General features: G+C 33.8%; 1 protein-coding gene and 1 pseudogene across 3 annotated transcripts; one reads left to right on the forward strand and one right to left on the reverse strand.

Moving 5' to 3' along the window:
- Positions 1 to 5196: 5196 nt before the first annotated feature.
- LOC120199298 (ABSCISIC ACID-INSENSITIVE 5-like protein 2) lies at positions 5197 to 7297 on the reverse strand. Of its 3 annotated transcripts, XM_039200425.1 has the most exons (5): positions 7147 to 7297; positions 6198 to 6648; positions 5955 to 6116; positions 5792 to 5863; positions 5197 to 5557 (listed from the first exon to the last, which is right to left on the reverse strand). In XM_039200425.1, exons 2-5 carry the CDS (start codon positions 6600 to 6602, stop codon positions 5480 to 5482), a joined length of 717 nt encoding a protein of 238 aa, XP_039056356.1. In that variant the 5' UTR covers positions 6603 to 6648; positions 7147 to 7297; the 3' UTR covers positions 5197 to 5479. The 3 variants fall into 3 exon arrangements, with proteins under 3 accessions (XP_039056356.1, XP_039056355.1, XP_039056354.1); XM_039200424.1 differs by having other exon boundaries at positions 5198 to 5557; positions 5955 to 6626; XM_039200423.1 differs by having other exon boundaries at positions 5199 to 5557; positions 5955 to 6646; positions 7145 to 7297.
- Positions 7298 to 13909: 6612 nt separating this feature from the next.
- Positions 13910 to 16022, forward strand: LOC120199299 (annotated as a pseudogene).
- The last annotated feature ends 2555 nt before the right edge of the window (positions 16023 to 18577 follow it).

The following is an 18577-nucleotide window of genomic DNA, read 5'->3' on the forward strand; positions in this document are numbered from 1 at the left end:
ACACAAGAGAAGAGTTTTTCATTCTTATTTCATCTTTCTCTTGTAAATATTTATGTTCTTGTGAGCTTAATTCTTGTAAACACCTACCTTAGAGAGGTTTTCTTGTTTACATTTTCTTTCATTGTAAAGGGGTTTTGGTTCTAGCTAAGCCTGCTAAAAGCTAGGGAAAGGTTCTAGTTTAACCTATGAAAAACTAGGGAGTTTGTAAAGGTTATCTCTTTTTCCTGTAAAAAGAAAGAACAAATTAGTGAATTTTTTTGGAAAATCCTTGGTGAGGAGCTAAGGTAGTGGATGTAGACTTGGTTGAGAAGTCGAACCACTATAACTCGCTATGCAATTTTCTATCTTTCAATCTTCTTACTCCCTAAACACAAAAATTGACTCGACCCCTCTTGGAGAACCCCTTCGGTTATCGATTCGAGCTTCCGCAAAACCCCAACAAAGTGAATTTTGGTTATGGAATATTAATTTTAAGAACTAAGAAGGGTATTTTGCAAAAGTTAGATTAGAAATTAATTAAGTTGGAGAAAATAGTATCAAATATATATTTATTGTGTTTTTGACATTTTATTCGAATATGTGCTTAATATGTTAGTTAGACACTAACATATGTTTGAAATTTATTTTGTTGGATAATTGAATTTCGGTAGATCGCAGTCGTAATCGAAGTTTAAGTAAACTAAAAGAAAAGAACGAATTGGATAGTGGTTCGAACTTGACAATTCAAGCTACAAGTGAGGCAATATGTGAGTACAACTAAACTTTTTATAGTAGATAATAAGATGAAGACTTGCGATGAGTCAACCTCATTCATTTTTATAGAAAATTGTTTTAAAATAGTATTTGAACATAGATTTTATTAATTTTTTATTTCATATCATATGATAGTTTTGGGTATGAACTGCCTAATATAACATTTATTTAAATTTTATTATATTCGAATGTATGGTTATTTTATATGCAAAATAGTATATGATTTTCGAGCAAAGCCCATTGTATGAAACTTGAGAGTTAGTGGTACAATTGGCATGCCAAGAGGTGGACTGTTATTGATCGATCACACAAAGGTACGTTTATGTACATCATAGTTACTGGATACACTTATGTATTCGAGATTCATAGGTATAGTGTTGTTGTGTTCTACAGTACATGTACATTCACAGGGCACCTATGGTGCAATCACAGACACTAAATGTGCAACATAGTCATAGGCAGTTATAGTGCACATGGCATAGAACACTCAATCATAGACTCATATACCATATATTCTCATTATAGTACAGTGGGCAACGATAAGAATCGAAATAAAATAGTATAGATTTGATACATGTTTTAAAGTAAAGAATTTTGATAATTATTTTTATTTTATGCATGATTAATTTTAATAATATTTTTACATAATTACTTATTTTTATATGTTATTTATTTAATTATATTGCCTCATTAAGTGGAAAACTTAGTGTATGATCATTTCACACGTAGGTAAAGAAAAGCACACAAAGGAGTAAGGAGCCAGGCACGACATCCCATATTTTAGCATATAAGTTTAGACATCCACAATCAATATGACATCCTCTCGATGTTTTTGTTATTCTAGCTGGCATGTATATATTTATATGTCTTTTGATACTCTGAATCGAATATGTCTGAACTACTTTTGATTAAATTATATATGATTAGTATTTTATTTTCGTATAGATAAATTTTATATTATATTTTTTAAATGAAACTAATTATTCTAATGTCGATTTTAAACGAAACAATATTTTACTAGATTTTGAATAATATAAGTTTTATACAATTGATATGACATCTTTAGCTCATATACGAGAATGTATACGGGATAGGGGTGTTACAAAAACTCTTTTTCCTAGGATAACTTCTCTAAGAATCGTGGTCGCGGGATGAGTATAAGATCGTACAATGATTCCAGGGATGAAAAATTTTCATTGTGTGCAATAAATTTGGTAGCTCATTATATGACTTATCCCAATCGTCGTACAACAGTGTCATTGTTTTCCTTTTCGCCATACATGATTTATAGTCAGATAGAGTATAACCAAATTTACTACAAATGGATCACACTATCACTGAAATTATTATCCTTCAGTTTTTTTTACCAGAAGCTTCACATGTACATGTGTGTTGATCGTTGAACCTTTTCACTTCTCATAATATCTTCCGTTGTAAGTACGAAACTTGCATCCTTCACTTACACCCGACATTATGGTTTATACACCTAATGAAATATGTCTTTTGATCAGACTCTACCACATAGAATTCGATAGGGGCTTTGATATAATACTTGCTCACTACTAGTTGTAAATCTTTTTTAGTTTCAAATTGGGACCTAACTGTTAACTCCGTTGATCTGATGTTGGAGGTACCCCTTAGAGCATTTTGCAATCAATGACCCTGTGAGAAACCACTGCCTCCCATACATCACCCTTAATATCGAAACCTTATCCCTTTGAAACAGTCTCGGTGATATTAGAATCATCAAGTATTGGTGTGTCGTGGTCTTCCATCATTGGAATGATAATTTCATCATCCTCGCTAAACTCAACAAGGCTTTCACCAAATCACCCAACAAGGTTATTATATGTACCACTTTCATGTGGTATAGATGGTATTGGTTCTTCAATGACGGGAGAAGTTGTTTATGAGATGGGAAGATCTAATGGATTTGTCATTTTAGCATAAATATCGATCATTTGATTATTTGATGATTGATTTAGTCCAACCGTAACAAAAACATCGACATCATACTTAAGCTAGATTGTTCTATATGTGAGAGGAGTCTTTAAGATTATATGTCGATAACTCAAACATAAAACATAAGCTCCAAGTTTTCTTTCAATTTTCTACTTAATTTTGCGATGAGATACATCTATAGGGAACATCATGTTTATGGACCTCTGTGATGTAAACATAGCACCATCATCAATTTGTATAATTTGACCATTAGAATGGACATCTGTAAAAAAATTGTCAGCCATTGTTTGAGAAAATTTTATGTTGCTTCAATGAAGTTGTAAAAAGTAGCAGTTTTGTGTATTCAAAAAAATAGCAGTTTTGTGAAGATTCACATAATATTAATGACCATTTAATTCACAATGACAGAAACTTTTCAGTGATGTGTCACTTTAATTCAGTGATACATCATACCATTGAATAATGTTTTTGACCAATGTTTTAATGAAAAACGTCATTTTCTCATAGACATTTAATGCACAATGACAGAAACTTTTCAATGATATATCACTTCAATTCAGTGATATATCAATCCATTGAATGATGTTTTTACCAATGCTTTAATGGAAATGTCCTTTCCTCAAAGACCATTTAATGAACAATGATAGAAACTTTTCAGTGATATATCAGACCATTTAACGATGTTTTTTACCAATTCTTTAATGAAAAACATCTTTTTCTCATAGACCATTTAATGCACAATAACAAAAACATTTTCAGTGCCCAATCACTTCATTTCTAAACTTTTCAGTGATATATCACTTCAATTTAGTGATATATCAAACAATTGAATAATGTTTTTAACCATATTTAATAATTCATCATAACCTATCATAATTCACCATAACTTTTTCAGTGTTATATATAGTCATGCCTATATCAGACATAAAACTTCATTATTCAAGTTCATATTTCAAAAAATTTCATGATAACAATTTTAGCAACAATTTATTGTAAGGGAAAATCTTTTATCATCTCCTTCGAGGGATACATTCGACTTTTTGACTTGACGACGAAAATTTCAAACAAGGTTGGAGCTACTGAAGATTTAACACTTTCTTTACTACAGTTCATGTTTCCAACCTTTTCGGTTCCACAACATTCATCAATGGGTTATCTGAACAATGATGTTGCAGTTCGAACAATGATTGACGCATACATTACCAATTTGGTGAGTAATGTTGACGTATTTGTGGAGTATCACAAGCAAGTCGCAACTCCTTCCACATCAAAAACAAAATCTCCTGACAATATAGAAGCTGAACTTCAAGAACTTGAACTATTTATATAGAGAAGGAAACAAGAGAAAGAATGGAGTATTAAAAAACTTAACTCAATATCTGACGAGTCAACTAACTATGAAGACTAAGATGTGTGGGTAACCACTTAATGCTTCTATTGTATTGTAATGTAATGTAGGGGGTTAATGTTTCTGATGTATTGTAGGTTAATGTTTCTGATGTAATTTGATGTATGAGTTAATATTTCGAATGTAAAATTTTGTACTTTGCATCTAATAAAAATTATCAATATGATCATTGGAACTCGTCATATCGGCATGACAAATTCCATGGTTTTTTTCCTAGAAAAAATTATTTTGAAAAAAAAAAACAATCTCTAAATTCAAAAAATATTATTTTAATGAAATACATCACATCGATATGATGATTTCCAAAAAATTATTGGACCCAACATCTGGGTCCATTGAAATATATTTTCTAGTGGAACTTATCATGTTAGTGTGATGAGTTCCATGAACATTGTACCAAATATCGTAGTTCCTTAAATAATTTTGATTGTGTCGTATTGAGCTAAATAATTAGTCCGATTGGCGTAATGGGAAAAAAATGGAAGTTGTGTATGGTTCTTGTATACTATTGCATCTCCTGGCCAGACTCTCTTTTCCCATTTTACAGAGATATATGCCATAGTTGGCTAATTTTCTCTCTCAAGTAATCCAGCTCTTTTCTACAAAACTTGTATTTGATTGAGAAAGTTGCAAGTAAACAAATTTCATGAAATTGTTAGATGAAGAATTGGTAAATTTATTTGCATGTGCCACACCCAAATACTGTATTGTGCTTAGGTAATAATTGTGCAATTTTATGTGAATCTGATCACCATGCCCCTCCCAAAGAAAAGAAACACAGCTAGGGATGATATCAAGACAGCGTATTAAAACTCAAGGAAACGATATTAAAAAGCATGTCGAAGAAGTGAATGAAGACAAATTCATATAAAAGCTACTCTTTCTTAAGAGCAAGTAGATCATCTGAACGAGTCTGTAATTTTGCCACATGAATTTTAATTACTCTTTCTTAAAGCAATATTTCTTGCTTGATGCTATTGGTGGAGCTTAAGAATGAAAAACACCTGCAAATATCATTACATTTCATGGGAAAATATCACAACACTTAATATTTGCATAAGATTTTTCATTTGTTAGACACAGTCTTCTACCGCAGTGCTAACTATTTCTACTTTGCTTTAACTTACAGGTAGAATTAACCCTAATCAACACCAATTCAGTTGTCTTTCAGCCAAATAAACAGAGCCTAACTTATAAACATGGCAGTTTATGGAAGCTGAAGAAAACCAACATATATAATTATAAAAGTACAAAAGACCAAACCCTTGGATTAATTCCCGAAGCAGTTCCATCGACAAGCCAACTGGATAGCCTAATATTTTGGCAACTAGAAAACTTGAAACAACGGAAAACACGTCAGAAAATGGCAGAACTTGTTCTTCTTAGCTGATAATTTGGTTCAGATGTTTCACACTGAAATTTTATATCGAATTCCTGCAAGCATGTTAAAAGAATAGGTTAGCTGTTCCGATATTCAGTATGTCAAGAGGGAAACCCCAGTGCCTTATTGACGTCATAAAGCTTTGAGTGATACTGGCCAAATCATTATTCACTTACAAAATCTATGAGAAAAAAGTAAAAACAAACAAAAAATGTGCAATTATATCCTCTGAAAAACAAGTTTCGGGTGTAGATGTCAAACCGGAGAAATATGGGCAAAGATTCTACCTTCTCTCTTTTGAGCTTTATATTATCCTCTTCTAATCGTGAAACCTTGTTAACCAGCTCATTATGGTAAGCCTGTGCAAAACAAGAAGACCATGGCTGCATAAACTTAAAGGAACAAATAGCTGAGAACTATCAATAAGCCAAATACATGTTAAACACTTGCCTGCATTCTGGCACGTGATCGGGCAGCAGATTCCCTATTCTTGATCTTTCTCCTTAACCTCCTCTCAATGCTCTTCTCAAATGCGTCTTCAGCATCTCTTTTCCGCCCTGTCATTGGTGTGTCCGATATTGTGCCAATCGAAGGGGTAGGTGACGATCTGAGCTGCAGTGGTAAACTCTGTTGTGTATGCAATTCCATAGTAGGAGCCAATGATGTATCAGCAACAAAAAGTCCTGCTTGTACCAGAAAATCCTCCAACGTGGTTTCACCAAGCGTTGGTTCTCTTTTATGATCCTTCATCTCCTCACCATACCTCCTCTTCTGACCTTGTTGTATCTCAGTCCAAACTTGATCAACCATCTTCCCATTCAGAGCTCTAACCAAAGTTAGGCTAGCCTGACGTGGGAGAGAAGACGATGATGATATACTTCCGTTGTTCATCCCCAAGGTTGGATTCGATTCATTACTCCATACATTATTAAGAAGTTCGTCAAGGTTCATACTACCTAGGGGCTTCCCCACGTTCCCCATCTGGTTTTCAAATTCATTAAGAGTGAGACTATACCATGAATTCTGCCTCATCAATGGAGATGGCTGTGAAAGAGGCTGTTGGTCATTGCTTTGGGATCCCGTTGTTTGAATCCCCATTCAGAACAACTCTAATCCTCAACCCTATCAATAGAAATTGTCAAACTCATAACCACCCCAAAAATTACTACCCATACTAATCATTCCAAGAACCATCAAAAGTGATTCAGTTTTCCCCCTTTCAACAACAAAATTCTATGTAATTTATTTGATTTCCTAGTTACAATCAAAATCCATAGAAACCCTAAAATAGAATAATTCCCAACATTAAAAATAAATAAATAATATACCAAATAAGCTAGTACAATCAAACGTTTCTCATTTATCTTCATTTTCCCACCATTTACCAAACAAACAAAAAAATCATCATTCTCGTTTTTGTTATTGAATTAGGCTTTACCCTTTCAACCTTGTTCCTTTCCCAGCAAATTCAACACCCAGAATCGTGCTTACCCAAAAGCTTTTTAAGAACCCATTAATCAATAGCAAACGAAAATTAAGACGATAAATTGAAATTAGTGGTTGAACCAACCTGTTAAATTTCGAAACATTATAGTGTGATTAATATTAAAACAATTAAAAACCAAAGAGGTTTATGTATTACCTGTTAATTCTGATCCTGGATCGAGACAGAAATCTGCTAAGCTGTTGTTACATGAAAACTCCACGGATTATTAAAATATTAAGTGCGATTGGTTCCTCTTGATTTCAGTTTCTTTGGGATTTTTTTTCCGGGGCTTCTTCGGGTTTTTCTGTTGAGTAGACCCGGTGAAATATCCGGGTCTTAATTGTTGTTTAGAACCAATAAATAGCTGCCGTGTATTCTTGTGACGTGTTACCATCCATCATCCAATTAGGCAATCATCTCGACATGGTTGGCCCGCGTCCAAATAGATTCAATTTTCTCATTAGTATGTGATTAGAAGAAGGTAGTGTGCTCCGATTTAAGATCTTAAAAAAACTTTGCCTACGAAATTACTTAATTGGTGTCAATTATATTAAAAGTCCAAGCCCATCCTAACCTTTTAAAAAAATAATTAAATTTTCAAAATATCAATAAGATTATTATTAATTTATATATTATATACTGCTTTAAAAATTTTAAACATCATAAATTTAATTCTCAACACTTTTAAATTAATAAAATTAACATTACGTTGATGAAAGAATTAAATTAGAATGTTATAGATAATTTGAAGATTTTATGGAATACCTTTTAGTTTATGAATTAATTTAGAATGGAGTTTTGTTTTTTTGAAGAAAAATATAAAAATATTTTTAAAACTTAATTTAGAATGGAGTTTTGTGTTTTGAATACAGATATAAAAAATATTTTAAAACTTAAAGTGTATATAAGACAGAGTAAAATATATAAATAATCTCCCCCATTATAGCATATTATTTTATTAAATCTCTTGATTTTTAGATATTATAAAATGGTTCCTCGACTATAGGAAATTATTTTGTTGAGTCCCTCGACAATTAAAAGTTACACGATAGTCACTTGACTATTCATAATATTCCAAACTCGTTCTTTTTTCATTAAAAAAAAGTAGTGGTCATCTGAGTTGGACGTTAACATGTTGCAAGAGATATAGTAATCATTTGAGAGTATGAGATCAAATTTTATCATATATTAGTCAGTAGATTAACGTACAACTCAGAATGTCGTCAAAATTTTAACGAGAAATAAAGAGTTTGAAACATAATAAATATTCGAATGTCATTTGTAATTAGGGATGGGCATGGGACCCGAACCCGACTCGACGGGTTTCGATCGGGTCGGTTTTTTTTAAAAAAATTAGGTTTGGGTCGGGTTTTTTTAAAGGTTTTGTTCGGGTCGGGTCGAATTTGGTTTAGGGTAAAAATACCTGACCTGACCCAAAATAAATATAACTGTACCTATATATTTAGGAATAATTACAATAATACCCCTCTATATATTATTTTTTCAATTAAATCACTATTTTTATTGAATAAAAATAATATTTTTATTATTATTTTGGGTCGGGTCGAGTTCGAATTTTATCTCAAAAAGTCAGGTCGGGTGGAGGGTATATATTATGTGGGTCGGGTCAGATTTCGAGTGGAGGTGTTATTGTTCTCAGGTCAGGTCGAGTGGACCAAAAATCCGACCCATCACGACCCATGCCCATCCCTATTTGTAACTTTTAATAGTCGAGTGACTCAACAAAACAACTCCTTATAATCGATGGACCATTTTGTAACATTATTAGTCAAGGGACTCAATAAAGCATTATCCTATAGTCAAGGATCATTTGTATACTTTATCCTTTAAAATAATATTCATAATTTAATTTAAGATATTTTTGTACTATTATATTTTTCTTTTTAAAAAATGTAAAAAGACCTTTAAGGTCTATATACCTTTGAAAAAAATCAATGTGATCCTTGAATTATTTTTTCACTCAATGTGACCTTCAAACTCATAAAACAAATCTAATATGACATTTTGATCAACAATTTTCGTCGATAACCACTATAATGTTGAAGTGGTAATTCACATTATTGAGTGATGAGCCATATTGACTGCTAAATTATTTAAAGTATAAGATTTCATATGCCCTTTTACCTTTAAAAATTATTTTCATTACGTAACATTAAACCTAAAATTTTAAAAATTGTATCTAATGTTTAATGCATTTAAAATTTAAACAAAAAATGAATTTTGATTTGAAACTTCATACAATTCAATTCCACGACTGAATTTTTCAAATAATGTGCTGAGGAAAAAATTTCATCAGATAATGATATTGAGAGATTATTTTGTCGAATAGGGTGAATGCTACAGTGTACATAGGAGTTGCATTATACTCCTCGCGACTTAGCCGGAACCCACCAAGGTCGCACCATGCTACATGTGTTTTTCCCCACCAAGATCGAATAGTATTCCATGTGTTTTAGCCCCATAAACCCTACACCCTCCACTGCATGCTTGCATGCATGGTGAAAGGCGTGCCATAAACCCCCTCAATAATGCATGGGGAGCCATGCATCTCTCACCCAGAAACCCCTCAAAGACGAACGAGAAGCATGGCATCTCTCACTACATGCATGTCCTCCCCAAACACCCTTGACGCGATAGTCTATGCCCGTGTAAGGGGCACCAATGACGATGCATGCATGGCAGCCTGAGCCCATGCATAAGGCAAAAATAAAGGTTGCATTTTGCAGCAATAATAGAGGTAGGTTGGGAGTCAGTTGGTGAAACAATAATAGAGGTAAGTTTATTAGATATTGGGTGTATGGAAGGGAGGGAGGCACTGGAGTAAAGAAGAAGATGATGAGAAGAAATAAAGAAATAAAGAAGAAAAAGAAAAAGAAAAAATAAATAATTGGGTCAAGTAAATTTATTTTTTCTTTGATGTTTATATTAAATTGTTATTAAAATTATTTTTCTACATATTCGTTCAAATGGTAGAACAAAATAAACTACTTCATCTTGATGCTTAATATATTTCGAGCCATTTGGGAGCGATGGTGTTATTATTATTTAATAAAATATTTTTATTTGAGAAAAGAAAATATTATCATTAAATGGTAGAAGTTTATTTTATGATTAATTGATTAATTTCATGAATATTATAATTGTAGGAATACGAGCAGCAAGTCCCCCATCATCGAATCAAAATTCTCGCTAAGCCACACCCTTTAATTGAATATCATCTAGAAGAGGCTAGATTTTATTATGTTATATTTGTTCGAGAGTATATGTTGGTCCTGGTTTTGATAAGTGCATTGATTGAACGTTAGAGGCCAGAAACACATGCATTTCATTTTTCGTGCGGAGAATGTACGATAACCTAGAAGATTTCAACATAAAATAGCATGGTTTGAGACTTCACTATGGTTCCCGGGATAAATTGCTTCATTGCTTGTAACAAATGTGGTAGCTCATTGTATGATGTATCCCAATCTCCATATGCCAACTTCATTGCCTTCATTTTCGCATTCCAAACCTTGTCGTATTTTACTTGGTATCCAAATTGGCTTCGAATAGATGTAACTAACACTGAACAAGTGATCCTTGGATTCTTCTAAACCAACACCTTCACCTATTCACATATTACATTGGAGTCCAAAATCTGGTGGTCTTGTTCGGTTGAGTTTCGCAAACATGTACCTTGTGATGACCCAAGCATCGTGCCTCTGAATTTTGGATACTTTGATCTTCCAATTGCACTTTGGGCCATATTTAACACACTTCGCATATATAGTTTTTTTGTTGGACTCTGCAACATGGATATCAACATGGACTTTGATGCAATACTCTTTAATCGCCAACGTAGCTTCATTTTTCCTCTAAATTGCATCCCAATCGAAAATTCACTAGAAGTTTTGGATGATTCAGGCATGTGGTATGGAGGTATATGTGGTATTGAGGTATATTCGCCATAAACTTGTACTTCAAACCATCAACTGTAGCTCAAATTTTCCTTTCTATCCTCTGTTTCATTTCTACAAATGTGATGTCCCTTTTGAACATCATATTTATAGGTCTTTTAAACTGAAAAACAACTTCAACCTTATTTTTCATAATATGTTCATTATAATAGATAATCGTGAAAAATTGTTGCTAATTTTCTCTACAAATTAAATTTTTGTATTTAGAATGAAAAGTTATGGTACACTATGATTATAAATCGTAAAAATGATATTATACAATATAAAAATAATATTAACATAACAACAATAGTAAAATTAACAAATATTTATAACAAATAATATTAACATAATAATCAATAGTAAAATACCTCAAATAAAATTTCTTCAAACTTAATTCACCTTCTTTTTGCAAAAAAAACCTATTAGACTAATTTCAGACAAAATAACATAAATTTAAACCAATTTACCATATAATACATACTAAAATTAGAATAACGAAAGAAAAACACACACCAAATTTTCTGAAATGCTCCATCTGTTAATCTTCTTTGCAATTTCTTATGCTCCCTCTATCAATTTTCTTAATTAAAATTGCTCAGATTTCATTCTTATATATATATATATATATAGTTGAAAGAAATTTATATTCAACTTGTTATTACAAGGTATGGGTTAGGATAGGGGTATGGGTTAAGCTTTTATCATTCTAATGTCAGCTACCTATCAGCCTGCACCTACGTGAGTGGCATGCAGAGAGAGACACGTAGGGCAAGCCATGCGACTTTGTCGGCCATGCGAGAGGGAGACGTATGCAAGTTTGCCGACCACACAAGAGGGAGACGACTTCGCCGGAAGGAGACACATGACAAGCCATGCGACTTTGCCGGCCACTCATGTAAAGCCATGTGTCTTCGAGGGATGGCCATAAATGCATGGACACACATGCGTCTTCGAGGGGTTGGCTGGGATGCCAGGACGACAGCGCGACATTGGGGGCACATTGTAGCATTCACCCTATTACACGAAATAATTTCTTCATGGCATTATCCGAGGAATTATTTTTTACCCAACACATTATTTGAAAAATACAACCCAATTCCATGGTAACTTTTTTAATAAATCACGAGTGACTAATTTAGATCAAATTTTGTAAAGGTTTAGTATAGGGCTACTCTGAAGATTCAAACTTGTAACTTTGCTTAAAATATATAATATCTCGTCCCACTAGATTAACTCATTTTTAATAATTCCACCGTAAACTTTAACATTGTTTTTAAAAGAAAGAATTTGATGAAAATATGGAGCATGCTCGTTTTAGAAGAGTTGATATCAATGAATAATTGAAGCTATTCCAATTAATTAAACACAAGAATGATTAGAGGAGCAAAAACTAAAAAATAATGAAAAAGGAAGTAGAAACTCCTTTAATAAGGGATGAAGACCTTAATTTAAGGCTATTTTCGTCTGTCTCAATCAATTAATATTTCTCACAAGATTATAAAAAAGATACCATTATCCCAAGAATTAGGTTGGATTAACCTGACCTCTTCTTTTCTACTTTCCTCCGTTTCCTGTTTTTTTTTTTAATTAAAACATATTATTTTATTTTATTTTATTACATAACATTTTTTACTTTATTTTTTCTTACAGATAGCCAATAGTTTATCCCACTTTCCATACTATCAAAATCATCAACGGCAGTTAAGGTCGTAAATAAGACGAGATAGATAGTGAGTTATTCGAGATTGATTCGATCAAAATTCGATAAATACTCGGATCGAATGAACTCGATTCGAGCTCGACTTGAGTTCTTAACGAGCCAAAACGAGCTACTCGATATTCGACTCGAAAAACTCGTGAGCAGCTCGAAAATATAATATATTAAAATTTTATTTTTTTATAAATAAATTATTAATAATATTAAAATTTATGTATTTATTTTTTTATAAAAAAATACATTAAAATTTCTTGTATTTAAGGTTCATGTTCGAGTTTGAGTTTAAAGCTTCAATCGAGTTAAGTTTAAGAATTTTTTTTTATTTCGAGACTCCTCACGAGCTTCAGTTTAGGATTTCGAGTTCGATTCGAGCTTAAAAATTTTAAGCTCGCGAGTTTTCGAATCGAGTCGAGCTTCATTTTAAAATTTTCGAGTCGAGTCGAGTTCAATAATACTCAAACTCGACTCGGCTCGTTTACAACCCCCCTACAGGCAGCTACCCCTTTCTTCAGTATTACCTCTCTGACTCTGTGCGTTGCCAAAATGGCTTCTTTGAGCTTTTTCTCCTCCTCCGGTAAGTCTTTTTGGACTGGGTCTTCAGTTTTCTGATATGGACTTTTTATTTATTTAATTTTCCGAATTGGGTTTTAGTTATTGATTGCGACAGTTGACGTTTTGATTCTCTTTTTTTTCTTAATTATATTGGTTGATAAAGTTGTGGTTTTAATTGCTTGGTTTAGGTTATCTATTACTTTTTAAAACCATGTCATTGATTATGGATTGAAAAAGAAGTTTTGGTTATCAATTTGGGTATTTTTTCATCTTGAATTTTGATAATGGTTGATAAAGTTGAGTTCCTGGCTGTATCTGATCCAATCAACTTGAGCTTACTTCTTTGTTTTCAGCTCCTATTTAAAACTTTCCTTTAGTTGATCTGGAGATCTGACTTGTATATGATGGTCCATAAATTTAATATGTATGAATCAGAATTTATTTCATGCTTACTTTCTTATATATGCAGATGATCAATTGATATTTCTTGGAAATCTCTAGCTTGTTGGAAATGGAAAATCTTTGATGTTTATGCTTATGGTGCTATGGCTTATGTTACCCGGCTTTTCGTCTTTATTAAGAATTTCGTTTCCAGTGCAGGGCATCTGTTAACATTTATTATTTTATACAGGTCAATAATGTCCGTTATTGGGGAATTTGAAGTTACACCGGTTCTAAGTTCTAACAGATATTAGGAGAAGCTTGAAGCTTTATCGGTTGAGTCGGAGAATTCCCCTCGAGTCTTGGGCTTATCCAGCGTCCTATCTTGGTTGGAATAATGATCATGTTCGATGAGATGGGAATCTGTGGGGATCTGGATTTCTTCAATGCTCCCCATGTGGAAAAGGATCTGGCGGCCACCCCACAAATTGAAGAAGATGCTGCAGTGGAGGATGATTATAGTGACGAGGGTACCGATGTGGATGAACTTGAGAGGAGGATGTGGTGGGACAAAATGCGACTCAAACGTCTTAAAGACCAGGTTAATGGTAAGGACGGGATTGATATTGCTAAGCAGCACCAGTCACAAGAACAGGCGAGGAGAAAGAAAATGACGAAGGCGCAGGATGGGATATTGAAGTAAATGTTGAAGAAGATGGAAGTTTGTAAGGCTCAAGGTTTTGTTTATGGGATTATTCCGGAATAGGGAAAGCCGGTAACCGGGGCATCTGACAATCTTCGAGAATGGTGGAAGGATAAAGTAAGGTTTGATCGAAATGGTCCTGCTGCTATCGCAAAGTACCAGGTGGACAATTTGATTCTTTGCAAGGATGATGGCTGTAACTCGATTGGCCCGGCACCAAATACCTTGCAAGAACTTCAAGATGCAACTCTTGGTTCTATTTTGTCTGCACTGATGCAACACTGTGATCCACCTCAAAGGCGCTTTCCTTTAGATAAAGGTGTCCCCCCTCCATGGTGGCCTACTGGAACTGAAGAATGGTGGCCACAATTAGGATTGTCCAAAGATCAAGGCCCTCCTCCTTATAGGAAACCTCATGACTTGAAGAAGGCTTGGAAAGCGGGGGTTCTTACGGCTGTAATCAAGCATATGTTTCCTGATATTGCGAAGATCCGCAAGCTTGTACGACAGTCTAAGTGTTTGCAGGACAAGATAACTGCAAAAGAAAGTGCAACTTGGCTCGCTATCATTAAACCAGGAGGAGGCGTTGGTCTGTAAGCTTTACCCTGATTCCTGCCCACCGTTGTCCTCAAGTGGAGGAAGTGGATCCTTGGTTATAAATGACTGCAGTGAGTATGATGAGGGGGCGGAAGATGAAGCAAGCTTTGATATACAAGAGTGCAAACCTGTGAATCTGAATTCATGAAACTTGGGTACGGATAGAATGAGGATCATCCAGCAATCAACTTTTCCTTTTAAGGGAGGAGTTGTTAATTTGGATTTGGTACGAAAGAGGAATCCATCCAGTGATATAAACTCTGACAAGAAGATCTACACTTGCATGTTTCTCCATTGTCCTTATAGTGAACCCCTACTTGGTTTTCATGAACGGACCGCCAGGGATAATCATCAACTAGCTTGTCATCATAGAAACTCCTCTTCACAGTTCAATGGGTTGGTTAACACGAATGAAGTGAAACCGGTTATCTTCCCTCAATCATTTGCACAACCAAAGCCGGCTGCAATCTATTACTTCTGTTCCAGCACCATTTGATCTGTCAGGTCTTGGAGTTCCGGAAGATGGACAGAAAATGATCACTGAGCTCTTGTCAATATACGATAACAATGTTCAAGGAAACAAGAACCTGAATCCCAGTAAAAATCCAGTTACAGAAGGTCAAAATCTTCTTCAGCTGAAATTCCAGCCACAACAGGATGAATTCTTCCATGGTCAAGGGATCATGATGGAGGGAAACCTCATCGGTGAGTCAAATATGCCCCGTGATAATCAGATGTTTCCACAAGGGGAATGCCAATTTGACCGATATAAGTCTTTGAATTCACCCTTTGAGACCAACTACAACAATAAGAACAACAGTTCGAAATTGATGTTTGGCTCCCCGTTTGATTTGGCTTCGTTTGATTACAATGAAGATACACAAGCAGTTGGGATGGACACCATGCCAAAACAAGATGTTTCAATGATGTTCTAGTAACAATAGCAAGGCCGAAAGCGCATCCTATTGAGCATCAACTCTCGGCCGTACTGACCACTTGCAGGGAGATGGACCTTACTCCTCTTCCACTGAGCCAAAACTGTTTTTTCTTACATGGCTATCTTTTTTTAGCTTATCAGTAGCTGTAGAAGTTAGCAGGTTTATCATATGGGCTTCAATAAAAACGTGGAAGGTCCCATAATTCTGCAACTTATTTACATTGCATAGAATGTGACCTGTCTTATAAATAAGTTAGATGCACTGTTTCAGGGGGGGGGAGTTATTCTCTCATTTTCGCCTTTCTGTTTGCAACTTATGGATCGGTTTCTACCATTATCATGTTGGGGTAGGAATCTGATAATGTATGTTTTGTCTTGTCTTGTAATGAAGTAATGGGTACATAGTGGTCGAGTTTGTTGTATTGAAACTGCTCCGTGTGGGTAGTAATCAGTTGACTCGGTTTGTATGAGTTGTCTTAGCGCGCGTGTCGGCTCCACTATGTATGGTTCGTCCAAAATCGTCTTGTCGTGTACTAAAATACCATCTCTAACCTTGCCTTGCACAACATGACGTAATACTCTCTTCTTCCTATAAGTTAGCTTGCGTTTTAAGATATAACTTTTTAAATATTTTTTGATATTCACTATCGAATCTTAAGATATATTATAATTCTTTTTTAAAATTTAATCATCATTAAATTAGTATCAGAATTCACAGTTCTGAAATCATTAAATTTAAGTGATAAAAATTCTTGGGCATTGAGAAGTCATCACACCATCTTTGTATCTATAGAAAATAAGAGATGATAAATAACAATTTTTATCCATCAAATATTCATTTCTGGTGTTGTGATGTTCTTTAGATGATTAATTTTCACTGTATGTAGATGGTCTAATAAAGCAAACAACGACTACATGAAGCACAAATTATCTCAGAATACCTTTTTTTAATTAGATCATAAGCCTAGTAGTAGTACAACCTGGATTTAATTTGATAGGTTTTCAGTAGTATATTTAAACAATAATAAATTAACTGTTGTTATGATTGTTGATAATTTGATGATTTAAATAAAAAATTATTTAATGACCGTAAGTGTAACTTACCATTGAACCTAATGGCAGCTTAATATAACAATAAACACGTATCTGATATAATAACAAAAGTAAATAATTTAAAATATTGTTTTTCAACTACTTGTTAAAAATAGATCACATATTAAATATTTTTTTCATTTAAAAATAATTAATCTTGTGATTTTTGTTTACTCCAAAATTCTTACTTAGTTATATGCATTTTCCATGCATGAAAAACATTGACCTTTGTTAGTAATTTTTTTTCTGCTTTATTGGATATTTAAATGCATTATTTACTGGCTATCAAACGTAAATATGATATAATTTAATAAATAAATAAATTACTATTCTTTAGTAAATGTGATATAATTTAGTTGTATATATCAAACCTTGTTAGCTACAATTGAAGGTAAATGTCTTATCTATTAAACTTAAGAGAAAATAACCTCAGTGACCAAAAATCTCATATAATATACGATTTTAACCAACTTTTTCCGGATTTGCCAAAATGACCAACAAAATCGTAATGCGATCGCTAATTCGCAACGCGATCTCCATTATCGCAAATTCGCGTTGCATTTCGCGTTGCGATAGTTGGAAATCGCGTTGCGATGGTATACAATGTCGTTGCGATTTTCCCAATTCGCAATGCGAATAAGTAAATCGCAACGCGAATTGGGAAAATCGCAATGCGATACTGACTATCGCAATGCGATACTTACTATCGCAATGCTATAATACAAAATCGCAACGAGATACTGACTTTCGCAACGCGATTCTGACTTTCGCAACGCGATTTACATAGCGCCATTCATATTAACGCGTATTTTTTTTTTCAAATTCCAAACACGAATTTTTTCTTAATAAATCGGAAACTGAACCGTCCACAGTAATCGCAACTCATAACCTCAAACCCAAAAACACAACACTCAGTCCCATCTCCATCTCTCACTCTCTACGGTGAAATCCGTCCCCATCTCCGAAGATTTTCGTCCCCATCGCCGGAGAAATCCCTCACAACCATTCACAGTCAAAAATCCCTCACAATCATTCAGAAATGGAAAATCAACATCCGAGTGTTAGTTTTTTTTATTTTTATTTTGAAATTTTTGCATTATTTTAGGTTTTTCATATTGAGATTGATGATAAGTTTACTGGTAATTTCAATAATAGATTAACCATTTCACTTAGATTTCTTATTAAATTCATTCGATTGCTGCCAATACTGCTAAACTGTTTAGCCTGTGAAGTTAGTATTTGTCTTTGCTTTGTCTTTTGGTTGAAGTAATGCAGAAGAAGAATAGTTTCGAGAATGAAAATCGCAACGCGGAAATAACTATCGCAACGCGAAATAAAAATCGCAACGCGAAACCAAAATCGCATTGCGATTTTCATTTCGCGTTGAGATTTTTATTTCGCGGTTGCGATTTTCATTTCACGTTGCGATCGTCTGGTCGCGATAGTCATTTCGCGTTGCGATTCTCTCGTTGCGATAGTCATTTCCGCGTTGCGATTCTCATTATCTCGTTGCGATTTTCATTTCAACCAAAAGACAAAAATAGTGTTGCAAATTTTAGTTTCAAGAATAAACTACTATTTATGTTTATTGTTTTGTTTTTGGTATATCTTGACAGTGTAATTTTTGGTATATCTAACTTGGTATGTTT

Source organism: Hibiscus syriacus, unplaced genomic scaffold, assembly GCF_006381635.1.
Source record: "Hibiscus syriacus cultivar Baekdansim isolate YM2019G1 unplaced genomic scaffold, ASM638163v2 tig00005406_pilon, whole genome shotgun sequence".
Classification (NCBI taxonomy): Eukaryota; Viridiplantae; Streptophyta; class Magnoliopsida; order Malvales; family Malvaceae; genus Hibiscus; species Hibiscus syriacus.